The sequence below is a fragment of the Rissa tridactyla genome, chromosome 1 (genome assembly GCF_028500815.1).
Source record: "Rissa tridactyla isolate bRisTri1 chromosome 1, bRisTri1.patW.cur.20221130, whole genome shotgun sequence".
Lineage (NCBI taxonomy): Eukaryota > Metazoa > Chordata > Aves > Charadriiformes > Laridae > Rissa > Rissa tridactyla.
The window spans coordinates 85,776,469-85,803,892 of NC_071466.1; the positions used below are offsets into that span (position 1 = coordinate 85,776,469).

Genomic DNA, 27,424 nt, shown 5'->3' on the forward strand with positions numbered 1-27,424 from the left:
GAGTTCTTAAATAAGAGCACCCAACTTTCAAATGTGCATAGCACTACACAAATTAATGCTAACTTCAGTAAGTCTAGAGATACCAAATACATCTGAAGCTACATAACTATAACAGAGGAGTCTAAACTCAGACACTGACATTTGTAAAATGCTGATCTAATACGTATCAAAGGGGTTTTAAAATAAAGTAAGGTCTGGAAAAAATAAAAAATCCTCTCCTCTCCTTGTATTTGAGGTAGTTCAGTGGGTGATGCCTCTGAGACTCCAAGCGACGCCTGCTCTCCCGTTCCCTGGTGGAGCTGGCCCAGCCCTAGTGGGGAGCCCTCTGCAGCTCCAGTTTGAGCCTACCTGAACCTAAGGAGCAAGAAACGCAGGGTGCAGACATGTGGGGAGAGGGGAGGGGAGAAAAAAATGAAGGTGTCTGGGCAGCCAGAGGCTCTGGCGCCGGTGCTTGTTGACGTTGCCTGGTCCCACCACTGGAAGCTGGCTAGCAGAGCGCATCCCTGTCTGCCTGGGGAGCTGTGCGCCTGTTTGGGGGAAAGCAGCATTTGGGGTCATGATGTGGGGATCTGCACAGGCCTGGGGGGGCCATGGGAGGCTGCACGTGAGGGAGAGGTAGGGCATGGTGTGGTGCTGCCTGTGCATCAAGCTGGGGCAAGGAGTGCTGATCCAGGGAAAGGGTCTGGGAGGAGCGCTGGCACGGGTGAAATATGAGAGGAGGGTGGACACCCCGGCACAGAGGGTGTGAGGGACTGTTGGGGGTAGTGCATGCGGCTGAGCTTTTCAATATAAACATGGTCTTTTTATTTCTGTTCTTCCGACATCCTGCTATATTTTTCTAAGTGGTTTTATGTGTTGACAATTGTGAATGTTTTTTTTTGATTCATAGCACAGCTTTTAAGACGAATTGCTTTGAAATGAAAGCTTTGCCTTAATGGAAGTGTTAATCTTAACAACAGATCTGAAGACGGCTGGCATGACTAATTACATTACTTGATTGTTTCCAGCTTTGCCATTCCCTTTCTCTGTTACTGCACAGTAAGTGGGAAGTTCACATAGAGTTGAATTATTTATCTTAAAGGTTCAGCTAAAGTACTAAGTTTGGGGATGTTATGACAATGGGATATGTGGTGTAGGTAGGCAACTGAAAGAAAAATGATTTTAATTCTTTTATATTCTTGCCTAGTTTGCAGTTAATCAGTATCATCTGCCTACCATTTTGAACTGTCTCAGTTAAGGGTCTTGTCTCTTAAATAGGAAATGAGTGTGGAGCACTAGGAAAGCGTTTAATGAGCTCAGAGACTCCAGCTGTATTTTTCAGATATATGTTTGACTGCTTTTTACAGTTTCTGATAATTTTGGACTTCAAGAGTCTGTGCATTTGCTGAATGTTTTTCATGCAGGCTCGTGTTTGCCACTGGTCTTTGTCAGAGTGCAGGACTGAGTAGACACCTCGTGCTTTCAGTCACCCTGGTGTGTAGAGAACAACTGCACCGGCATGGTGGCAGGTCTGGCAAGGGACGTACAAGACATAAAATCATAGAAACGCTGGCTGGAAGGGACCTGTGGGCGTCATCTAGCCAAACTTCTCCCTCAGAGTGGGACTGTCCCCACTACTCGATCAGCCATACCTTTGTCTACCTGAGCCCTGAACACTTTTAAAGGTGGAGATCCCACAGCCTCTCCCACAGCATGGAATAGGCAATTTGTGCCAGTGCTGCACTACCCTTCTTGTGAACAGCTTTTCTTTTGCACGTGCAACCTGAACCTTCCAAGCCTCAGTCTACTGTTCCCTGTATGTAACGGTGCAATTTGTATTTGTAGTATGCAGCATTTGTAATAGTAGAGGCAATGGCTAAAGTACTGGGAAAAAAAAAAAACAACTTTGATCATTTAGTATTAAGGAAGTTTATTCCATTTTTAGATGACAATAAAACACAGATTTTTAAAATATTTTTTTCTGAGGGGGCAGGGGCTTTTTGGTCTCAACAATACTTATCAAGCAAACAGTTAGAAAAATAACTTATGTTACAATTTCCTAACAAAGTTCCAGTGCTTGTTAGTCTTCATTCAGTATCTGCTTTACATGGATACAGATTTCCTGAAGGTGCAAAAACTGCAGTTTTTTCATATCAAATTGAGTTCTTCATCACTAAGGTTCTTCTGGTGATCAGGTTTCTTTCTCACTTTCTATTAGATACACTTTTGAGGTCTCCATCTGGAAAGATCAAGATGTTCCTCATGGGCATCAGGAGTATGTGTTATTCTTACGTCTGTCTTGATCTGTATACAACTCTATACTTCCAAGCTTTTGGATCTCATTACAGAGGAAACAAAGAGAAGTTGGATGCAGCTCACTTAGGAAAAGCAGTACAAATAGTGTGTAATATTATGCGCATAATTCATAGAAAAGCCACAGGACACATACCTCTTCAATTTTTGCATGTTTTCTAGTTACCACAAAACCAGCAGATTTAGTTGCTGTTGTCTATGAACTGGTAGATTAACAGTCAAGCAGAAGACATTATGTTTGATAACACCCATAGTGTTTTGGTCCTTGCTAGGCATTATTGTTAAAAGTTAAATGAAAAAAAACAGAAACCCTTAGTGTCTTCTAGAATGTTGTTTGTGTCTCTTCAGATGGCTCAAACCCCATGTTGCTTTTTCCCTCCTCTTCAGCGTAAGGGTTCACCTCCTCACATTTTGATCCAGCATCATTCCCACTTCCTCTCGCTCTCCTGTAATGAAAATTCATTTTATTAGAAGCCTCTGTTCTGTTCAAGTCCTTATGGGTCCCAAAAAGAACCTATTGTAAATAATATTGTGCTTAACTGTGAATATTTATACAAAAAGGAATTGTGTTGGTTTTAAGGGGAACTGTAGCAAACTTGCTATGTTCTTAGAAACCCCGTTAATGGAGAGACGTAGAAAACCAACCCAGCTATATTGCTGTTAATGCAGTAATATTTAAGGAAAATGATGTTACTGGACAAGCTCCAACAAGATTATTGAAAACCGCAGGTGATGAGGAATGTGGGCAAACTCTGCTGTTGGAGAAAGCGCTGTGTTCCCTGTGGGCTACTCCATCCACCTCACAGTGGGGTTGGCAGAAGCCTGGCCACGCCGTGGCTCCCTGCGGCCACAGTGTCCAGCTGCCTTGGCTAAACTGCTGTTGACGGGGAAATTGCACTACTCTACCAAAGCTGCCTTGCACTGAAAGGCAGGGACCTGAACCTTTAGCCATCACGGTTGATGGGAGGGATAATAAGCTTTAATTCCTTAACTTTCTTCGGTTAGGTTTGGCAGACCATTTGGAAGCAACCTGATGATTCAATCATCAGGATGTCTCCCAATGGTCATGATCATAGTATCAAAAATATTACTCACTTTTTTCGATCTCTCTGCCCAGTGATGATCAAGACAATAACTCCAATGACAACCGTGCCAATGACCACCCCAAATATAATTAACCAGATGGTGACTGGTGGTTCATAAGGCGCGGCCAGCGTTGGCAGTATGTCCACAAACTCCAGGGTGTTATCATCCAGTCTGAAAGCCTCATTGATTCGTCCCCGAGACATTCTGCCATCAAGAGCAAATTCAAAGAGTTTCACACATTTAATGGAAGGAATTAAACAGTTTTCAGTTGTTTTATAAGCCTCCAGTGTGCCAAGCTTCCCCTGAACTGCTCAGCTGAAAAGGCTGCACTGAGGGTACTGCTAAACCCATATTTCTTCTGGCACAGGGTGGTGGGTGACAAGCAGAGTATCTTGAGCCCTTAACCTGTTGCAGCTTAACTGACACATTCAGACACTGTATGAGCTCTTAAACTACTCTTAAAATTTATCAAAATGAGGCAAACAGCCTTCTGATCTCCCTCTTTATTTGCATTTTGCCCCTCATTCTCTTTACCCTAAGTTTCTTGGCTATCCATAAGCTTCTTGCATATGTGACAGAAAACCACAGCTTTGATTTTTTTTTTCACCTGTTTCCACTCTACAGTCTTCCACGGTTTTGATTCTTGTGTTTTCCACTGCCCTGAAATCCCTTTCCCTGGTATATTTTCTGTGCCTTGTTTTTCCCTGAACTTCTGCTTCTGCTATTGGGTGCTAACCGGACAGTGACTTTCATAGCCATATTCTTCTCCCTTGGTTCAACAACATCTCTAACTGCTTTTTCAATCCCATCTCATGTTGCTGCTGCTTTTAGATTTGTGCCCTCTTCATTTCCCACTGTACGTTATCCGTGACCACCTGCAGAGCTGCAGTTCTACTTATCATTTTTACAGCAATGACTTACAGTGGTGTCATACTGTGCTATAAAAGAGCTCTTCATTGACCCGTAAGTGGGAACTAGCTCCTGCTCTGACCTCTTCTTTTTCTGTATGATCAAATATATCTGGCTGTCTTTCTAATACATCATTCTTTCTAATACATTATTCTGGAGTCCTTGCTATACAATAATTCTTGCACTGAATCTTCACTAACGAGAGGAAGAAAACATGCGTGCATGCACACACTGTTACTGTGCCCTGGATTTCAGAATATTAGATAATTCCTGTTAAAGTTTGAGCAATGATATTTCCTGGCAAGGTATGATGCAATTAGATTCGTTACAGCAGTTTTACAAGTCCCCCTGAAGCATTTTATGCTGGCTGTTGTCCAAGACACCATCAGATAGATGGACTGTTTTCTTTCTGTCATAACAGTTTCTCTCATCCCACTATTTCTATGCTAACTGCAGAACAGACTTTCTTATGACCCCTTCTGCCTCTGCTGACTTGAGCACTGCTTTTCCTTCCACCCTTTCACCTGATTGTTTGGTGGTTTTTTTTCCCCAGAGAGCAAAAACTCACCTGATGGCACCTTCCACGTCAGTTTTGGGCACAATATCACTGATATTACCTGGCATGCTGACAGTAAGGTAGAAGGAGATCCTTTGTGTCTGTTGCTCAGCATGAACGTCTGTCGTCCTGCATGAGAAAGAGAAGAGAAAGGGTTTTTTTGATTGTTGAGATGACATTAGCTTTAAATTCAGGCATGTGAACAGTTGTGTTTGATCAGCAATGCCAGGAGGTTAGTTTATACTGAGCAAATGATTCCTAGTGACCTCAACTGGGAAGCAAAATCAATTTTCCTGACAGAATTTCTTTTTCTATGTGCTAATTCAAATTTGAGATGGAGAGAGTCTACCCCGTAGCTAAGACAATCCTTGGTGTAATTTTCCAAAGCGCATAATCAGCTGCAGAACAGTGTTTGGCGCAGGTCTCATGAATGAAGTGATGTATGAAGTACCAAGTGAAAAAAAAAAATCCTTCTTCCTTATACTGTCTGGGAATAGATCCTAGGCATTACATGACTGATGTTCCATAAAGTAATATCAAATAGCTTAAGTAGATAGCTTCTGAATATTTTTGAAGAGACCTAATAAAAAGGGTTTTTTTTCTTACCAAAATCAATTTCAGATGATAGATTTTATGTTTGTAAGTGAACCTAGATAAGATTAGTAAGTCTGCACGGAATTCTAGTGCTTTATAATCAACAAGTTTATCTTTCCTGGGCCCAAAACCTCTTGGGTGTTCAGTATCTTAAAGAAATTCTTATTTCTAATCAACGTATCTTCCCTGATATTCGTATAGAGGTGTTAGGCACAAATTCTAAAGGCTCACTTTCACCACTGGTAAACTGCGGGATACAAAGCCTTCTGAATCCACTCAAGTTACCTAACTTTAGCACATTACTCCTAAACTTCAGGCTCCTGAGTAAAGAGAAAAGACAGCCTGTAGCCAAGCTGGCATCTTGCCTCTTACAACCAGCTGACGTTTGACATTGTTTGCTATCGCCTTACATTTGACAGAAGGCACAATTAATTCCACCAATTCATGCCACCAGTGAACCAGAAGCAATATAGACATAGCTGGCACAATTAAGCAAGGCACTCACTCGAAGTTAACTTCCTGTCCCTTCATCTTCGCAAAGTATTTTCTCATGGCATAGGCGATGGATGACTTAAACAAGAAGAGCTCGCTTTCATCCCATTTATACTGCAAAAACAGCGCAAGAGAAATTCATTAGAGATGGTAATTCTACAGCAAGTTATCTGACACTAAGAAATCATTCTAGAAAGAAATAGCCATTGTAATGCATGGCATGCACTTCAGTATTATTTATTTGCACCATGATAGCACTTCAGGAACCTACTCAAACCTTTTAGCTGTGTTATTCTGGGCGCTCTGCAGGAGAATAACCAAGCAGGCACCTCTGCTGCCAGACACTGCATTTTCTGGTACCTTTAGGTGGGGCTGCTGAAGATGCTGCAGTCCCAGCCCATCTCTCTGCCTTAGGGGGGGAAAGGCAGCAGAAGCAACATTATTCCCAGTAAATATCATGCATTCTGTTTGAAGTCTAAAGATTTCATAATTTAGATCTTCTTTTAATCACATAATTTTATTTGCAGACCTGTCCTTTAAGGAGGAGCTTCGAGGCGGGGTTGTTGTGTGAAAGTGGCTCATTTATTTGCTTGATGAGCTGGGAGTTTTGTTTGAGGTTTGTTTTGTTTCGGTAAAAAACTCTTTGCATCGGTATTTCTGCAGCAGGCATATATTTGTTGGTTTTCACTGCAGAATAGATAGGTGATATAAAAAATGCATTGCACAGGCACCTCCCAGCCTGCCTTATGAGTCCAAAGTTATTTGCAGTGGAAGTCAAAAACAGCTTCTCTGGGGCAGAAACTGGGAGCTGTACAGGGGCAAAAAACACCTGATAATGCAGCCTGGTCTGTTGTGCAACACCACGTGTATGCGGAGGGAAAATTCCTGTTTGAACTCTGTAGCGATTTTTTTTTTTTTTATCCCCCGGAGGCCTAGATTTGATTGCACTTACGGTACTTGAGCAGGAATGCCTATAGCTGCTGTCAGTGACAGTTTTACACAGCTCCTGACTTACTCAAGTATCATTCAGGAAAGGTGTGGTAGAAGGCGGCTCCGTGGTAACAGGCTGTATAAAACCCAGCTACATTTTTCAACCCTGTCCTCCTCTTGACACTGATATAAAGCGAAGAGGGAAAGCTCAGGGGAGAAAAGAGCAGAAGGAGCCAGCTGCTGTCATTCCTTGCAGGATCAGGCCCCTGGAAAGATGCAGGTGACCTAAATTCCCCGCCAGCAGAGCAGCCCCCAGCCCCATCCTGGCAGAGGGCAGGGGCTGCGCCAGCTCCAGCGATTCCCGCTGGCAAAGGTGGATGCTGTGAGTCACCTGTGCCTGGGCAAATGCCCCAGGCTTTCTCTGTCTTGCTGGGGGGCAGGCAAAGCCCTGCGCTGAACCACGGCTCCTTGTTACAGCCACTGTCTCCAGCAGCTGGCAGTGCTCACCGTCACAGCTGACAATGCCATTGCGGGGGGCGTGTGTTCCATTTTTCATTTATCCCCAACATCTTTAGGCTCTGCAGTGCTTTTTTTTATTATATTATTTTTTTTTTTCTTAGCCAGGAGCTAATTGAGCTTGATTCCTCTACTGCTGCTTTCTGTACTTAGCATCTTTAATCATTTATTTGTTTCCGTGGCATATATTTTGTCTTTTTAACTCTAATGTATTCTAATTGCCGCTGTGCCTCTCAAGTGCCTTTATAAATACCATTACAGGCTGTGTGGATGGGAAGTACCTAGCTGGCTTCTGATCTGTGTCTGAGTAATGACTACCCACACGCCTTCCCTAGACATCTCAGAAACCTACCGTGATGCTCACTGTTCATTAGAGGCTACTTTGCCTTTCAGAGCGAAATGAACTTTGCCAAAACCCTGCCCTGTTATAGCACGTTCCCTCCAAGACCCCACGTGTGGCTTGAAAGACAGTGCCAGTCTGGCCTCTAATTCAAAAGACGGATTTTCCATTGTAAAATACATGAAAATGCCTGCAGGCTGACAGCTCTCCGTTTCCTAACACCGTCCTGTGTGCCAGCCTTTTACAGTGTAATCACACGTATGACATTGACCCCAGTGGGGGATTTTGAATTAACGCTTGAAGAGGGCTCCTGTTTTCAAGCGCCGGTCAGGGGACTGATGCTCCTGGAAGCCTTTATTTTAAATAAGACAGACCCCGAGTGATTCAGCAGGGGTCTTGTAGCAGTTTCCTTTGGGAGGGCACTTGCATAAAGCCCCAGCTGAAGCAAAGCTGTGGGTGTTTCAGCCTCATCAGCTACACTGGTGATCCAGCCATGCCAAGGCTGCAGCTTTAATCTCATCAGCCTGAAAACAATTAGTAGGCTAATTGCGGCAGCACACACGCTCTGGCACAGCTGGCGTGTAAGCCCATCCCTGGGTCTGGATGCTTAATTTGTCAGAACTTTGGGCTGTTGAATCCTCCCTACTGGTTACAGCCAGGGTATGTAGCTGAGAGGGGCAGGACTGCCTGCGCTGCCGCTGCCCCCGCTGCCCCCCAGGGAAGCTCCCTATGCAGAAAAGGGGGAGGGGTGTCTTTCCCTTTCTGCTCTATCCAATGCTAAGAAGCAGAAATACTGCACACTCAGAATGCTTTCTGCTGTCCAAAGGGTGCAAAGCAGCTCGAAATAACATCTTAAACAAACAGTTGCACTGGGTTCCCGGCTTCTGTATGCCGTGAGCCGCATAAAGCAGCCAAAACGTATTCCTGCCCGAGATTCCCCCTGCCTTTTTCTGTGACAGTTCATGCATGTACCATTACCCACTGCCGGCATTCCAGCATTGAGAGTCACGTCCCCGGGAGCTCAGCGTAAGGGAAATTTGTGGGGACTCAGAAAGCGACTGAATGGAAAAGGTTTCTTGCAAGTTGTTGATGTGGACTGTTTTTGAGAGGAAAACGCATGGCTTGCTCTTCAGAGCTTAGGAACCTACCGTCCATACAATAATTCAAATTAAGTAATCTGTATGAGATTGTTTTACAGCTGCTCAATTGCACAACAAAAGACCATGATGGCAAAAGGAAGGCATAAAAATGGTATTAAGCTAAACATTAACCATAATGACTAATAAACGTGTTGTAATATGGAACATTTTCATGCTGTTGATATCAGTTTTGAATTGTATCTAACTGAACTCAGCGGTCTAGGAAGCAATAAAACTCCAGTGGGGCTCGCATGTGAGAGAGCGATAGAAGCGAGAGCATCAATTCATATGAAGAATGAGCTCATGGTATTGTGTCCTTGCTAGTCCAATAGGCTCCGACGCGCAGGTCTAAATGACCTGCCTGATGACATACTCAGTCTTGGAAAATTACTAATGTTCTGCAAGGTGAAAAGGGCTATTAACAGGAATGAAGTGTCTGCACTTAAGCCTTCTAGGCTGCCTCTGTGAGATTAGCATAGAGAGGCACAGCCAGAGTAAGGAGCAAATTTTCAGCCTGGGTTAAGCAGATGGGCTAAGCCAACGCTCTGTTTAAAATCTTAAAAACCATCTTTGGCTTTGATGAGTTTTTTTGGTTGCTGTATTACGTTTTATTGGATCAGCTGGTATAATTGGAGAAAAGCAGACAAACTCTTGGGAAGGAAAGCCCTTCTCCTCATCTGAAACAGAAGCGGCTGCACTGCCACCCCGCAATCTTAATAACAAAGCCGTCTCTGCATAAAGGTTGGAGGGCAAGGAGGCAGCCGAATATATTCCAGGGCCTGGAAAGTTTACAGCAAACAAACAAACAAAATTCTGCAAAGGAATGCTGACAGAAGTGTTCCAGTGTGAAATCAAGAACGTTTCAGAATAGACAATGGGATTCAGTCCCTCTGCTTTAGGCCCACATTTAAACGTGAAGTAGCTGCTCTAATAATAACTTCTGAAGGCAGCCACCATAGCTATGATAATGGAAATTAGAAGAAATTAGGTAGAAGTTTTATTTAGATGCATCAGCATAGCTGAGAAAAATATTGTTGTTTTCAGGTAGATGGGTTCCCCTGTGCTAGCCCTCCAGGCCTGTTTTTACCTGTTTAGCAGGTAAAAAATGATTGGTACCTCCACAGAATAACTCAATTCATCTAGCTGAGATGTCTCTCTTAAAATGGGTGGGATTGCTCCCTGGAGAGGTCCCTCCACTAATTGTAGAGGGAGTCTTGACCACAAACTCAGACGAGACATCTTTTATGGGATAACCTTTCACCTGATCTGATGCCACTCTTCAGACACAAAGATCAGCTATACCCTGCCTTCTTTTCTGAGAGATATTAGCTCCACATCTCTATTGCCCGAGCAATGGGAAGAGTGCCACAGCACAAACACACTTACCGCCTCGTCCCCCAGTGCTGACTTCAGGCTGATGCGCACTTTGATGGCATTGTCAAAATCTGGTTTAGAAAGAAAGAAGGGCCGTGTCAGAGCTGCAGCGACAGAAAGTCTGTCCCTGGGAAATGCTGGGATGGCTAGAGTTTCCTTACAGGTTCCCCTGCTCCCCCAGGCCAGCTTGGTGGGACTGATCTTGTTTCCCTTCAGCCACTTCTACCGCAAACATTCGCATCTGAGCTGTCAGTCCCCCAAGTCTGGCTTTGTAGTAGACAGAAAGAGCGAGCACATCACCAGAGTGCAGTCCTCTGGTCTTCTTTAGACATCTCCCTAAAGAAATGCCTCTTTTCCACCATTGGGCATGAGCAGCTCAGATGCAGATGTTGGTGTCTGGTTAGATGAATCCCACCATTAGAGACTGGCACAGCGCTGTAAGGGTTATGGTGCCCTCCAGTACTGGCAGTGATTACACGTATATGACCTGCATGGTTCAACACTCAATCTCTCCACAATAGGCAAAAAAATGCATTTTTATAGAAGCATAGCATCACAGAATGGTTTAGGTTGGAAGGGACCTTAAAGATCATCTCCCCTGCCATGGCAGGGACACCTCCCACTAGACCAGGTTGCTCAAAGCCCCATCTATCCCTGTCTTGAACACCTCCAGGGATGGGGCCTCAACAACTTCCCTGGGCAACTTGTTCCAGTGCCTCACCACCCTCACAGTGAAAAATTTCTTCCTAATATTTGATCTAAAAGTACCCTCTTCAAGTTTGAAGCCATTACCCCTCATCCTATCACTACAGTCCCTCTCCAGCTTTCTTGTAGCCCCCCTTCAGATACGGGAAAGTTGCTATAAGGTCTCCCCGGAGTCTTCTCTTCTCCAGGATGAAAAACCCCAACTCTCTAAGCCTGTCTTCATACAAGAGATGCTCCAGCTCTCTGATCATCTTCATGGCCCTCCTCTGGACCATTTTTCCATGATCTCTTCCTTTTCCTTCCCGTGAGCTCCTCCCCTTCTTTGATTAGCACATGACAGCAAACAAAATAATAGTAATTTTTCTGTACTGGTTTGCCCCTATGCCCCCAGTTCAGGGTCCTCTGGCTCCCAGGACTGGTGGCTCCCAGCCCTGCAGAACAGGCATACTGCTCTCAGGCAAGCGTCATGCAAGTCCAAGCCTCTGGCCTTTCTTCCCTCTGCACAGCCATCCCACACTCTTAGCGCTGACACTATATAACAAAATAAACTCTATTTCTGAAAACTGGGTGAGGTTGTGACAAACCCCACATGTGCTGACTTCTCCAGCTTTGGCCATGAGGAAGCCTGTCTGCCTTCCCAAGAGTAAAACTTACTGTTCGGTGTGTATTTCCCATAACCCTGCTTCCCTAGGCAGAAGAGCTTTCAACAGCTGCAAGAGAGAGGGACTTCGCTGGTCAAGGGTACTTAATTCACCCACAAGCCATACGTACATGGAGCCCAGTCTGTTTTCCAACCAATGTATCTGCCAGAATTGTTTTTTTGCAGCCACTTGTACAAAGGTTCGAAGTAGTGGAGCAAGGGCGCTGCATTCATGTATTTCTCTCCGGTTACGCTTTCCAGTGCTTGAGTCCAGGGCTTGGATCTGCCTAATTCAAGCAATTCTCTGTGTATGTGAAAGGAGGGGTAATATATGTTATTGCCATGTTCCGTCTAGACATCTAGCAAAACAATCTGCAATCGGTATCAACGTTTTCTTTTTGCTTTTGAATTCCCTCTTTCCTCCCATCATTCCTATTAGGAAAAATAAATTATTTTCTCATTAATAGGCAATTAAATCTTTGATGTTTCGATCCTCAGTGAATATAAATTTAGTCAACTTGTCAAAATAAACTGAGCAGATATATGCTAAATTTTCAAGCTAGGATCATTCTTGATGCAACCTTATTGACTCCAGACACTTTCAAGAATGAATTAGGCTTTGTTATAATCTGATTTATTATGTGTGAGGAATTTGCTTTGTTACCTCAAATTCTGACCAGCTGCTGTGGAGTTGGTAATGTCACATGTGTGAAGAGGGCCGGTATGGTTAGCTGCTTTGCAAAGTGCCTCCTGAAACTGGAACTGATAGATGGTCCGGGTGTAATACCTAAACGAGGTAAGGAGAAGGAAGGCATGGGTTTTGTTAGTCATCTGGCAAGGAAACCTACAAGCCCCTGGCCTTTGGAATGCTCTGCTGTGTCAGCCAGTGTTCCTGCTTGGAAGGCTGCACTGCAGGGAGAGAGGCCAGATGATATTTATAGGCTATGCTAACTCAGGTTTAACAAAATGCCAAGATCAAATGCAGCAGAAGAGCCCCAAATCTGTTTGCTGCCACATAAACCAGGAGCAAGTAAGGCTTTTAAGGCCCAAGTCTCTGCTTGGGCTGAATCCTCTAAAATGAGATGGCTGGGACACAGAGGGACATCTAGAGTTATTTGCTTCAGGGCTGCACGTGCACGGCCCGAGTGACAGTGGTACAGGACACGCTGTCTCCCCAAAAGGCAAGCGCTTCGTACAGATGTGCTCCCAATGGTTTGATGGCAGCGTGAAGCTTCTCTATTCAATTAGAAGCTCAGCAACCCCCTCGCTGCTCAGAAATTGCTACGGAGCAGCCCCTGATGTCCACAGAAAAACTTCCACTGAAATCAGTGGCCTCCAGTCAGGACTTTAAACAAAATAAGATTGTGTCCTGAGACTCTCCAGTAGATGCTTTAGGTAGTCGGGGCTTGTTCTGTAGCCAAAATGTAAGTCATGAATTAAACACTGAGCTACCTTATGAATGAGTAATCATTGGCCACATGAAACAGCGCTGCAGGGTCGCAATAGGTTTCATCATGAGGGAGTGGTTCAACAACGCCAACTATTTCTCTCCTGGGGATGAAGGAAAAAAACAGGATTTCTGTTAACAGGTAATAAAGAAAAATAATCTTACTCTTCTCTTCCTCTGTATTGTCTGATACATATGGGCACCTCTCTCACTTCCAAACAGAAGAAGTCCATACAGCTGTCAGTAACCCCAAATGAGTACTGCTCTACAGCTGGAGACCACAGAGAAGCTGCTTTTAAACTAATAGTGCAAGAAGGGGATTCGTATGATGGCAGGGCATGCAGGGAGTAATTAGTCGTATGAAATAACTTACAAGACATGAGCTTCACACATACACTTCATGCCCCGGGCCATCCCAAGTTTGGAGACTAACACTTGCGGTTTTGTGCTGGGCAAGTCCATGGAGAGACTGGGTGACTCTAAAGGTGTATAGCCTGCTGTGCCACTGGGCTGGACATGAGGTTGCTCTTTATGTTCCTCTCCTGAGAGCGTGTTTCCTGAGCAGTACTATGGAAACAAACCCATGCTCTAAATTCTGAAAATGGTAGTAAACTTACATGGAAATATCTTCCATAAACCTGCATTTCAAGGTCTTGTTCCAGCAGAGAGCTTTGCAGTGCTGCTACAACAGATGTGATAAGCTTCCCTGAACAATTTGTCATTCTCCATCTCTCTGACATCCCTGCTACTTTTGAATAAATTGAAGCTGACTGATTTTTACAGTGGGTCAGGAGGCTTGCCTATATCAAGTTTTATTATAGATTTTGTTTGCTGATGGAGGCTCACTGTTTGTGTTCATGTTAGAGTGCAGACTCCATTTTCACTGTGGGGCTTGTTTAGTTTCTTTGCATTTTTACGCCTCCTTGTTAACCAACCCAGGAAATGACAGACTCCAGTATGAATCAAACCACTTTTTAATCTTGAGCTCCAAGGTGTTGAAAATAGATTGGCTGGTGGACATAATCTGAAAAGGCACCTCTGAATCTTACTTGCCAAGGTAACTGTATTTTCTTGACCAAAAAAGGTGGTACCTTAATACATAAGAAAGGAAACAATCAGTCTGGAGTCTTTCAGACAATTTGCCTTCAAAACCACTCTAGAATGGGGAGGAAACGCAAAGCAGAGAAGTGTGCACAGATATTTGGTAGATTGAGATCTGTATGCTTCTCAGGCTGGCAAGTATGATGAACTCCACTTTTCACTTGTCCTTAAGGAGGTGGGGAGCAAACCAGAGCATACACCCAATGAGACTTAGGGAAGGGCTGTACTTAAGCTACGAAGATGTCTCAGGGCATGCATCGGGGGGACAGCAATGTTGATCCTGGGATCTGGAACATCCCGTGTGAAGGCCAATGGCTGTCTTTCTCAGAAAAGCTGACATTAGAAATGAGGAGCAAGTCTACTGAGAGGCAGGGTAAGCTTCCCAGGGCAGTATGCAGTACTAATGGGGATGCATGGCTTGTGAGATGCTGTCTGTATCACTTTGGGTGTTTCTAGGTGGCACCCTACTAGGCTTTGTGGAAACACCAAGAGACAGATCCTGCCCTATGGGGGCACAAGCACCTCAGTATGTTGAGTAACTATGAAGGGTTGAGTTTGCAGGTTCATTTGCAAAAAAATCCTCTTTTTTTCTCAAACTTACTTCATCTCCCACCACCGCTTCGTCCATTCCTGCTTTGTAATCTCACCCCTAAACACCATCCACCTCCACTTCTCCAGCATGTAAGTAAAAGGCATTGTTCCAACAATCGTTAGTGCTTGTTTGAGCAGAAAGTTGATTTCAGTTTCTGAAGAGAGAAGCAGTTAAGGTAATGGTTATGGTAGCAATTAGTATCTGATTAGGCAGCTAAAGTTGCTTCCTTTTACAGCTAATGCTTACATCTGGTTTGAATTACAGATTTTCACTAAGGAAAAAGTGGAAGGAAGAACACTACTGAAAGAACCACGAGAAAAGATCATTTAGGTATTGTGTACAGTTTTGTCTCTCTTTCTTTACCCCTACTTCTTAAATAACTCATCCCTTTGGCAATTACATTTCATTATCCTCCACTGAAAACCTTCCCAGGCTCTGGGGAATTTTGAGCTGAAGACTTTGGTACATCTCCATCCTTCTAAAGTAATACTCAGAGAAGCCAGACAAACTGCATTATAGTAAGGGCCTACCTATGTTGTCCACTCAATATTCACTTAAGTGGGAGACGTAAATCTCCAGGTTTCAGTTTCATTTGAACTGCTAAATACATACCTTGGTAGATATATATGTACGGATTCATGCAACAGAAATTGAAAAGACTGTTGGAGCCTCATCTAAATGACCTATGTAGATTTTGGGATGAGTTGTTCAGTACTGAGGGTAATGAAGCGCTAGTTACTTGTTTCTAAATTATTTAGCAGCATTATAAAGTAGTGATCCTTACTTCATGATGTGATTTTAGGAAAAAATATAGTATTTCTGATAAGTTAGTGGGGTAAGATTTTCAGAAGCCTCTAAGTTGATGACTCAGTTTGCAAACACAATCTTCTGCTACAAAATAAGGCATGCAAGTGTTTTCACTTAAATATATAATATTTATGCATTTATTTACCTTCATCCTCTTGGAAAGTTGGCTCTAGGAGGTCAAGAGATTTCAAGTGCTGAGGAGTGGCTGCAGAAAGTGACATGATTTCACCTACTGCCTCGTGGAAGCCCTCGTTGGCGCCGCCTCTGAGCAGGAAGGGCTGCGTGGAGTACGCCATGTCGTACTCAATGTGGCCCATCTCGTGGTGCGCGGTCAGGAAATCGTCCATGGTCACTTTGGTGCACATCTTGATCCTACGCACCAAAGCGAAGTATTTGTGGTTAGAGAGATGGTGGCTCACCCAGCTGCTGACCGAGCCCTGCCTGCCACAACCAGGGAGCAAAGCAGCCTCCAGAGCTTGCAAACGCCCCCCGCAAAACCTGGGCGGCCACATCCTAGCAGGGGCTACAGTTCCTCCAGCAAGAGCGAGGTTTGGAGGTGAACTCGGCAAAACACTTTCAGCCACCTTGAAATTGTGCTGCCAGCAAGAGGAAATTGCTGGTTTTGTGAGAAGCAGCTGCTCTCTGAAACTTGGCAATAAACTCCTTGTGTGTGTTGGAGTGAGTACCCACCATCAAACTTAGGCAGGCAGTAGCGTGAAAAAAAACTGTGTGTCCGTGACTCCTGCTACTTCATCCTCGCATAGGTACTATTTAATGAAGGAATTTCTTCCAAATAGGGTTTCCTTTCACCTTCCCCAGATGGCTGAGGTGTGAGGCTGGCAGTTTTCACTAAGGCTCTGCTGAGGACCAGCCTCTTTCCCTGGGTAACTGCAGGGACTGCAAGAGAGGACAAAATTTCCCCAGGAGACTTCATTGTGTGGGAACTTGCTGCCCCTCTCCTTTCCCAAATATGGAAGAGATTGATAGGTTTCCACGAAACTGGATATATCTGCTAAAGGTAGATGGTGGGCTCTCAGGAGGTTTTCACTTGCTACCCAGGGACCCTGTGCCATTGCTGCAGAATGTTCAGGTGTGCACAAATCTCGCCGGTATCCACAAGCACCTGCACTTCTGCTTATTCCTTAAGCCCTAGAACACAGTCATTATTTCTCTAATTCATATAAATAATAGTTACTGCTCTGCTTAAATTTGAGAGTAGTCCTTAGGTCTTCACAGAAGAAGTTATACAGAATGGTTTACAGTCCCACAGGATCCCTGCTCTCTCATCTTCCTTTCCCCTCTTATCAGCCAGAAGAAAATAAAAATGAGGAAAATTATAATTTAAACCAGCATGGTGCACCATTAGTGAAAATATGAATGTTCTAGGAGATGGTATAAAAAGGGGTCATAGTAATTGCAGTACCTGTAGTCATTTTGCCCCAGATCCCACGCTGTAGGATGGCAGACAACCTTCCTGCCGTCAGTCGGCTCTGTGAGCATGGACTTATTCCAGAAGTCATCCGTCATTTTGTAGAGGCCGATGGAGGTGAAGAAGGCCTCAGCGGCTTTGAATATTTTAATTGCATCCCATTTCTGAAAGAGACAATGCAACCATTAACCACTGCTTCTGCACGGCTGGCTGACTTCATATTTATCTCTTCAAGGTAGCTGAACTTCATATTTATCTCCCAGCGACTTCAGATCAGCACCTGACTTACTGAGAGTAAGACGGTAGTGTCTGCCTTCGGCACTTCTGTAAATTCTGCTGGGAACTGGAATTAAGTGTTTTCCCCTCAAACAAAACAGGTTTCTGCACTCAGAGGTTCAGCAGATAGCACCTGACTCAGACCAGAGAAGCCCTCAATAAAAGATAAGGTAGAGGAGATAAAAAAGGCATTCCTGTCAGTAGCATGTCAGATCTGGGGTCCGACCCTTGAGCCACTTCAGTTAGGGGCAAGTCATTTGAGGGTGTGGAGCTGCGCTCCCAGCAGATGAGTGTGAGAGGAGATCTCCACCAGAAGGTATCCAGAGGAGCTGCTTATAAGATTGTAACTGTGTGTTAATGTCCAGAATATTTTTGCCATTCAGCAGTTTTATTATTCTGTATAGCAGGAGCTCTGCGTTTCCTGGGCCGAGTTTTTGCAGAGATTTAGGTGGCTGTCAGATCAGTTGGATGAGAAACCTAAATTGGGCACAACCCCCACCAAGGATGAGTCCAGCTCTTGCCTGAGGCTCTGTGAGTAATGCTTCCCTCCTCATGGTGGTACTTCAATATACACACATTTATGACCACAAGGGTGTGAGTACTGTAAAACAGAGGTGAGAGTAATGCGGACTTGTGCAAACTGTTTATGAATCAAATTTAGCTATTCCTTCTCTTGCCAGCATAACGTTTGCATGGACTGCTCCCTGTGAGAGGAGGGTAGATTACAGGTGAATAATCACATTTCAGAAATCAGGTTCCATCGACCACCTTTTATTTTATAAAAGGCATGAAGCTTAGGTAAGACTACGGAGAGTTATCTTCACCCATGTTCTCAGTCTGGTAAAGGTGCTGTCACAGCTAACTACACGGTACTACAGATCTCAAACATGGACCTTATGGTACTATGCAGTTATCAAAAGATAACAGGCAGCATTGCAGTTTCCTAGCTGTATCCAAATAAACAAGACTGGCAAAAAAATTCCCTTGCGATATACAAACTATTTGATTATGGTAATGGCTGGCAAAGGTCATATTTGATAGCAGCCAGCTACATGAGAGCTGAAATATTTATATGTACAAAATATATCTCTTAATGGATGGGTGTCTCTGAGGAAAACAGACTTGCAGCCAATATTAAGCCAGTCAAAGAGGGTGGAGAAGAAAGAGAGAAGAGCTAAGGGAAAAGGTACAGTGGAAAATGCATGAACACATTACGGTGAAGAGCAAAAAAGGATGAGGAAAGCAATGCTTTGCTGGTGGCGTGTCTGCCTTAGGGCAGCTATGGTTTTCTGGAGAGCAGCTGACATCTGATGTATAATTTTTATACCATCTAGATTTGTTACACAATGGCTATCGCATAAAGGCATGCCTTACCTTTTCAGACATTGCAGAAGTTACATCAATGTTTGGTTGGGCTGGATAGGGAACGGTCAAGTCATACAGATTTGTCCAAAATCTACCCCACATATCACCTTCGAAAAAGAGAGAAACGTAGAAATAGTTTAAATGATTGATTACATATTGTTCAAAAGTTCCAGACAGTTCTATAAATTGTGCAGTGTCATAAATAGGGACTCCTGTACATCTAAACAGGCTTGATCCAGATGTGGAGGGGAGCAGTTTGGGGAAGTCATGCACAGGTCAAATTTAGATCAAAGATCCTTTTATTCCCCAAGATCAGCTATTCTTGTATAAAACAGTTTCAGGAATGATCACCTCACCTTCCTAAAAGTCTATTTGCAACTGAACATCCATGCTGCCAGTCCATGTGATTGCCGCTGCCGTGTTCAGGTACATTACAGTTACGGCAGCTTGATGTTGAATGCTTTGAAAGCAAAGTCACGAAATGCATAGGAGCTTAGGATAAGATTTAAAGGGAAAAACAAGTCTCTCTGAAACTCTCATTTCTAAGGAAAACAAGTGCTGCAGAAACGTCCCAGCCCAGTGCTGGAGTTTTGAGCTGGGTGGTGCCAGTTCCATTGAGGATGAGGACATCTGCCTTCCCTACCTGCCTCTGCTGCTAAGCACCTGTGTCATCTCTGCCAGGGACGACTTCTCCATTTCTCTTCTCCCCTTCTCTTATCTGTAACCTGTTTGTTAATATCCTGATTAAACAAGCAGATTACTCAGTTCTCGTGTGCCTTGAAGGTGACTGTCCCATGTACAAAGTCAGGCTTGTGTGACACAGCACATTGACATACCCAGCAAATGAGCAGGGAGGCATCCCGTGGAGCTGATGAACTTGGGACCGTAGACCTGCTCCAGCCGGTGCCTCACATAGGCATGCAGCTGCTCATACAGAGGTTTTATCTGGAGGCAGAGGAGGACAAGGAAATAAATTATTTTCTTTTTGCTCTACACCACTCATCCCTCCTAAACAAAGAAACTCGAATGTGTCTCTGATGAAATTCCCCCGACAGGTAAGTGCACATCAAACCTGCAGCTGAGCTTTGTCCACTGCCTGGGGGCTCAAACGCTGAGTCCAGATCCTAGCTCCAGAAGTCCTGTTCAGTTAGGAGGGAAGGAGCATTGCTAACTTTAGATGCGGAGTACCAAGGATGCCACCTACCCTATGGGAAACATACCTCTCCCCATGGGCCCTACCTGGAGGAGAGACATGGATCTGCAGAGGTCCCTCTTTCACAGCCTTTGGTGCTGTGCAGCCTGAGGGGACCAAGCTGGTCCTAGAAAGGCTGCAGAGGTAAAAATGTCATGTACGTCTCCCAACATCTCTTAACCCCATGTAGACTGAGATTAGCCAGTTTAGAGCAGGTCTCATCTTCCTTCACAACATTTACACGTGAGCCCACCATCACAAAACACAATCCCGTGACCCAGGTGACAGCTTTTTCCTGCCTCTACCTGCTCAAATGTCTTCTCCACATCTTCAATCAGCTGGTCACGGCTGTATTTGTATGCTTCTGGATAGTCTGCTTCATAATTTGCTCTCCAGTAATCTCCATAGTCAGAATAGCCTGTAAAGCACGGATGCATCACATCAGGACACCACACACGACGCTGCTCAGGTCTGCAGGAGCCATGCAGCTCCTTGCTGACCACATGCAGACCTTCAGCTTTTCCCCCAAAGCAAAGTGGCAAAGCATGAGGTGCTCTGGGTTTAGTGGGGAGGAGAGTGCTCCCCCAAGGCTCTGTCCCATGAACGCGTAGGCACCAGAGATATCCAAGAAAGGTGGAAACTGCAGTCACGGTTATCTGCTAATTAGGGTCATTCCAACTGGAGATGGAGGTCAAAGGAAATCGTCTCTCCTGACTGGAGCTCCTGTGGCTATGAGGGAGGGCAGCCTCTGCTCAGGCTGGATACTAAGGGGTTCTCACAGAAGGTATAAACTGGTGGACATTGAATATGGGCCCCCTCCTCCAGCAACAAAACCACCAGGGCAAGTGTAGACACTAGGACTGAAATTCAGCCCCCAGTTCCACTAAATCTTCCAATCCTTAAGCCCCATCAAAGCTGGAGCAGAAATGGTTCATAGCTGAGGTCTCTTCCTTAGTCGTATGGAGGAAGGTCATAATGACTATTTCTTAATGTTTGATTTTTCCCTGTCTAACTATTTGGACCATAATTTCTCATTCCTGGTGTCTAGCTCCAGCTTGACAATTTTCAGAACACAGGGAGCATAGGTATGTAGGTGATACAGCTGCAGTTTGGCCAAGACCCAGATGATGTAGCTACTTCAGAAACTATTTTAGAAGACCCCCAAAGAAAATTAGCAGCCATCTGCCATTATTCCTCGAAAAGACAGTTCCCTGTGATTTGTCTGGAGATCTCTGACTGGAAGCACATTTCCCTCAGTGCAAAATCCTTCCAGTTAGGGCATAATCCTTATAAATGTTGGCTGGTGCCAGAAGGTCAAGGCCGATAGAAAAGAGGAGATGTCGCGAAGACTCAGCAGCACTCAGAAGTTTTTTAAATTGAGCGTGCTTGCCCATAAGTCACAAGCAGTGCAGTTCTGGGTAAGGCAGCATGTAATGAAGGGCACCAATACATTATGGTGTTTGGGAAAGGTGCCAACAAAGACATCCCGCTTTTCTTCCAGGCTGGTCAATGGCACCTGTCTGCCTGGCGTCTCACTTTGCAATGTGCACACCGGGAGCAAATTATGTGCAAAGCACTGCTTATCAATGTGTAAAAAAGTATGGGTTTTGAATTCCTCTGCAAATTGTGGAAGACTGTGGTATGTTTGTTAATTTCTGGAAGCCAGAAAAAAATTATAAAAATTGTGACTTACTATTAAGCTTTGCAACCTCATTTTTGAGTTCAACATACTCTTCGTATAATGGTCTCATCATCCTGCCAACACCAGCTCTCCAGCCCTCCCAGGCCCACAGTCTCTCATGATAATCCGTGCTGTTAGCCATAATAACATCCAGACCTGTCAGAACGAAAGAAATCAGTACTAGTTCTTGAAAAAGCAGAATCTTTTTATTTTTCTTTCACAGCAGGCAAATGAGCCAAACCGAGAGAAATTTCATTAACTAAGAAGAAAACACTTTGTGTTTGATATACTGAAACATCCCATTATTTTATTGCATCCTTTTCTGATTTAAGGTTTTCCCCTTCTTCTCTTTAAGAGACATGGAGCAGATCATGAGTCCCTTTAGTGCTCTCTCTGCATTAGCTTCCCTTAAGTTGGTAGCGTTCTTGGGACTGGCCTCAACGCAACACTGAGTCCAACAAGACTTTGATGACGGGGAAGAAAAATAGACTTTCTGTGGCATACTCAAACCCCAGGTGACAGGCAGGCTGTCACACAAGCTGAGCAGCCCTCTCCAAATTTTGTCTACTCCAAGAAGGAGACACTATGTCTCGTGGGCAGCAGACCTGCTGGAGGTCCCTGAACTGCAAGGTGCAATTAAAATATGACTAAGGTTTAGATAGCAGGGTATATCTATTGAAACTTCAGCCTGTTCTCTTGCAGTCAGGAGCCACCCTTGGGCTCTTTTTGTCCTTGAACCCTCAGTGTAAAGGACCCAGCAGGGGCAGTGGTTAGTACCGTACCTGGCTCCAGCACCAAACACTCAGACGGGTTGTTGATTTTACAGACGGTCCCGGTGCTGTAGATGGTACTCATTGTATTTAGCACGGTGCTCAGCTGCAAGTTAGATGCGAGATAGCCCGTTAGAAACCCACTCTGTGCAAAATAACAGCCAATTATGCTAATTCCTTAAGAGCTCGATTCAACAATTCGCCCACCAGCTTAACATTTAAGCATATGTTCAAGCTCAGTAGAGATTAATGAAAGAATTTGCCTAAATGCATTACTGAATGAGGATCTAGTTGGAAAAGACAGATAATCTCCCAAATATATGACGTAACTTACAGGTCCTTAATATCCAGTCAGACAGAGCTCTGGATTTAATGAGCACAGACTGTCACAAGAAAGCTATCAACATACAGCAGCAATAAAACAATAAACTTTAGCGATGTGCTTCTGTAAGCACAAACCCACCTAAACTTTCCAGGTAGGTCGCAGTTTTGAATGGCAGCAGAAAGGGTCCCTTCCTGCAGGTGCTGCCAGGCTGACTGTTACTTGTGGATTTTAACATTGCAACGCACTGATTGCACATATATATATAAAAAAAAATATATATACACTCCTTTGCAGAGAAATTATTGCTTATGTCTTGGGTCAGCCGAAGGCCAAATGCATCTGAAATCATCCAGCGCTATCTCCGAAACTATGCTACATAGCTCTGTTTTCATTTTTTGGTTGTTTTCAAGTTTTCATACCTCAAGAAAAACACGCACCACTTTTAGTTTTTCCTTTAGGAGTATGCTATTTCTCATTTAAAGCTTTAAATAAGAACTATTTAGAGCTGTCAGTGGGAGGGGTTGTTAATGACTAGCTCTAACTTTATCTCCGTCAGCATTAAAATAAGTGTGCGCCCAGGGAAATTTTTGTATCAATGAAGAATCTTCCTATGGAATCCCACCAGACTGTTCAAAAAGTCACTTTTCAAGAAAGAATCAACAATTTCAGCCCCAAAGTCAATTTATCTGGGAAACTGCAGGTGGCTAAACAGGGAGGATACCAAAGAAATTTCCTCCTCAACTGAGACAGTATTACCATCAGTGCACTGCTGTGCTCCAAAATAAATATAAGTTTGTATGAACTGTCAGCATTCCTACCAAGGTAATCTGTCTTTCCAGAAACACATCTCATTTGGATCAGACAGGAGATCCAGCCAGTTCGCTGTTTTTCTTGCGCAGTGGTTTAACACTGCTGATTTTAGCAGAAAAATCTCGGGATCCTTATATAACCAGGACTGCAGGATCCCCTAACTCAGTGCTGTCATTCAATTTGATCTCCACCAAAAGGAAACTAATTTAACCCTCGAGTGTTTGGTTATAAATCCCTTTTGTGTCTGCATAGCTGCTCGCTCCAATTCCACATATAGTCGTTATCCATATACATGCCTTTTACATGAACTTGTCAGTGGAAATATCAAATCTCATTGTGAATCGTGCTAAATCTTGATGGCCTCCAGCAGCTTTCTGTGGAAGGAGGTCACGAACCCTCCCCAAAGTCAGGCATCCTGGGGTGTCCCCTGCACAGAAACATCCCCGTTTTTGCACAGTTTGATACTGCAACACATGCAGAGAATGAAGGACTTCTTCTACCTCCACCTTTTTGACTCACTGAACGTCCTTTCACCCATCTCTTTCTGCTCATTGCCCTAGGTCTGGACTTAGCCAAGCACTTCCAAGTCCTCTTTCCTCTTATGACTAATCTGGCATTTGTGCAAGGACAACTCTGAGGCGTGTGTGTGTGTGTTTGGAATTCATTCCATGGGTTACATGGCAAAAGCGCTGACTTGAATGGGAACCAGCTGCCCAAGCCAGACCCCCCTGCAGCCCTGTCCTGCTATGAGCACCTTGCACAGGTTCGCTCTCCATACCGACAGTGGGAGACAGCGTCACCCCGAGACAAGCAGGGTGGCCGCAGCACCATGCCCTCGCTCAGAGCTGTTGTGGGAGGCAGCTCAACTTGCCTGACAAAAATGAGCTACATTCAGCAACTTACTCTGCTGTATTTTTCCGGTGACAGCACAGATGATCCTCTGTCCTGGAGAGCCTGGATCTGGAGCCTGGTGAGAGGATCCTGGATGCTGGTTAACGGGAAGCTGCTGGCGTTCCTGGAGGCCTCGTCGTAAAATGCGGACCACTTGGCATCTGCCTCGGCCTGAAAGGGATTCACACAAACCCTGAATTACTCCGCCAAAAGACTGCAGCAGTGGGCAAAAATATTACTTCTGGGAAGAACTTACTTTGTGGACACCACCTGCAGATTGCGGGCTGAGCACTTACATTGCGCAGTGAAACAACTGAAGCAGTTTTTGGCTTTATTTGCATACTCAGATAACAATTTTTCTTTGGAAATAGCAAAAAGCAGGACTGGCTCCTCACACCATGCTTGTTATAACTGATCCAGCATCACCTAGCCATGTTCCCTGCCACTCTAAATCACCACGTATTCTTCCCTTAGTGCTTTCCTTCACTCACCCCTGGTTAACAGAAACTGCATACAAGCCAGGGCATAAGAGCTCCCAGACCCCGACGTCATTCCCCATTTCTGCTTCAGTAGCAGTGACAGACAGCAGACGAGATATTGATCTTGAGTCTTTTCATTATACAAATACCACTTTTGCCTGAAGTTTTGGTAAATACAAGATTATACTTGGGCACAGGAGGCTCTGAACAGATGCTTAAATTGGGCATACGAAACCTGAATGTTGTGCATGAGATATTGTTTTTACCCCTGCTCCAATTACATTCCGTGACACATGAAGCTCACAAATTTCAGCGCACAAAGTAGCACCGTAACAACGTTATTTGGATTTGGGACTGTCTTATTCACCTTTTTTTAATGTGTTTGTACAGAGTTTAGCACATCACCACCCATCCAAAATGGCAACAAGAACAGTACTAATTAACCTGGGTCCTTTGGAGAGTTGAATTAATTGTGCTCATGCCAGAACTTCCCAGGTTGTGGAGAGGGCACCTTTTAACACCCGTGCCTCCCTGCTGAGGCATCAGGAAACACAAATGTCATGTTGTGCCTGACGAGCTCTTTCAGTCACACTTCACCCCTGTGCTTCCACCAGGAGCAAGGATGGAGAGGAGCTTTAGGAGTGGCGGGGCAGAAGAGGGGGGCTCTTTGGCTACAAAAGCCGGGGGAAAGAAGTTAGCTTACTCTCTGATTTTTGCCCAATTAGAGGAACTGGTTGATAAGTCAGAGAAACAGTTACTGCGTTTGTGGCCCAATTTACAAAGAAAATGGATGGGTAGGAGCCAGAAGGGACAGTATTCATTAACTCTGCTCCTCCAGCAGAAAGCGGGGAGGAGAAGCAGTGGGTTTATTACCAGCGCTACTGAAGAGAACAAGCGTGAGAAAACGTCCTCTCTGAGCACTGGACTAATTGTTTCTTATTGCTGGTATCTCCTCATGTATTTTATTATCATCTCATTAATGCTGAAAGTACTATACGGGGCTTTCATTTTACGTGTTTGGAAACGTTACAGTTTAAGTACCCGGTGCCTCAGAAAACATTCCAGATTGACAATGATTAGCCATTAGGATTTCTTCCAGCAACCAGTCTCCTTGCTTTAATTAGGAAATATGATAATTAAACCATGTTTTAATTAAGCTATAAAACCACAAAGTGGAAGACTTAAACCATTACACACAAGAAGATGTAGGACGTTCAGCTTCATTTTATGCTCTGAATTGTTTTTCTCTAGAACTCGAGTTGACTTTAAAATACACACAGCTACAAAATTCAAGGTGTTTTTGTTCATTTTGAGATTAACTCCAAGGTTACAAGATGCTAGCTGAGGCATGGCAGTTATTGGTAGCCAGGCAGATCATGGCTGACTGCTCTTGATAAACATGATGCCTGCCTAGAGACCCCGTTGGCTGGGACAGCTAGAGGTTGGTGTTGAGAAGTAGGACAAACTGCTGCAAGACAGCATAAGTACAAATGCTCTGGTCCTTCCTGCAGATAGAAATTGACTTTCAAACCAACATACTAGACCACTGTACTATAAACTCCACTGCTGGCAATTGGAAATCCATGAACTCACTTCATTTTTCCCAGTTTAATACCTCCAGGCAGTCTAGCACCAGCCCTGACTATGTGAAGAGTGATGGGAGGTGGAGGGGGGAAGGTCCCCCACTGGGTAAAGGGTGGGGACCACCATATAAAACCATCCGCAAACATTTTTAAAAGAATGCCTGAAGTCAGAAAATGTTTGCCTATTCAGTGAGAAATAAAACAATTTCAGCAACAGTGAAGAGAGAGCATTGTCCGTGTCAGTAAAAAGCCCAGTGTTAGTTCAGTCTTACGAAAAGTGGGAGACCTGAGCTCATGTGGGGGCAGGATTTGAATCCCGTTCCCTCGCACCGCAGGGCAGCACCTATCCCAGCCCTGGGGAGAAGGCCATCCCTCCAGGCTGTGCCCTCTCCAAGAGGAACTGGGTCCTGCACAGCGACGCCACGCCAGGAGGCACTGGTGGTGGTGGACCCCAAGCAGAAGAAGGTGTCTCTCTCCATCCAGCTCTGATTTTGGGGCCAATCATGCAGCATTCCCTCGCCTTTTCCCTCTGCTTACCAGGGTGACTCAGGGTGATGGCTAGGGAGAAGTCCAGCCTCTGGCTGTCCCCATGCAGTGCAAGCACCAACACTAGGTGGTAGAGGCTGGTAGTAACTCAGGCACCTCCAATGAGGCATTGGTACGTTAAAGCAAGCCCCTCTACTCTCCTGAAAATAAACCACAGCTACCAAAGAAGTAGCACTCCATTTTCAGCCAAACTCGGTGGAACCAAAATAAAGTAGAAAGGAGCTGTCACATTCCTAAAAAAAACAGTAAACCCTGCAGGATGGAGCACTTACCATTTTCTGGGCAGTCTCATCAGTGATGTTGGTGTTGTAGTTCCATGAGGCAAGGGAGCTCTCATAGCTGATAATTTCTGCCCTCCCGTTAAACTCTTGTAGAAACATTTGGGCTTGTTGTGTGACATCCTGGGGGGTCACAACAGCGCTCAGTCCACAGAGAAGCAAGAGGTGGGCCAACATATTCGTGTCCAGGCTGAGAACCTCCCAACGAAGTACGTTTCCTCAGGCAAGCTTCTCTGTCAGGTTCTGTCTCATCAGCCTTTAAGCATGGCTAGCGTGAAG

General features: G+C 44.6%; 1 protein-coding gene across 1 annotated transcript; it reads right to left on the bottom strand.

Annotated features, from left to right (window-relative positions):
* Positions 1 to 1,942: 1,942 nt before the first annotated feature.
* On the bottom strand, positions 1,943 to 27,424 carry ACE2 (angiotensin converting enzyme 2). The gene is made up of 18 exons (XM_054215123.1): positions 27,140 to 27,424; positions 24,272 to 24,430; positions 22,246 to 22,339; positions 21,476 to 21,619; positions 20,088 to 20,200; positions 19,427 to 19,535; positions 18,600 to 18,697; positions 16,944 to 17,113; positions 15,666 to 15,892; positions 14,723 to 14,867; positions 13,026 to 13,124; positions 12,238 to 12,360; positions 11,705 to 11,877; positions 10,241 to 10,299; positions 5,943 to 6,043; positions 4,856 to 4,972; positions 3,388 to 3,582; positions 1,943 to 2,738 (listed from the first exon to the last, which is right to left on the bottom strand). Exons 1-18 carry the CDS (start codon positions 27,320 to 27,322, stop codon positions 2,615 to 2,617), a joined length of 2,433 nt encoding a protein of 810 aa, XP_054071098.1. The 5' UTR covers positions 27,323 to 27,424; the 3' UTR covers positions 1,943 to 2,614.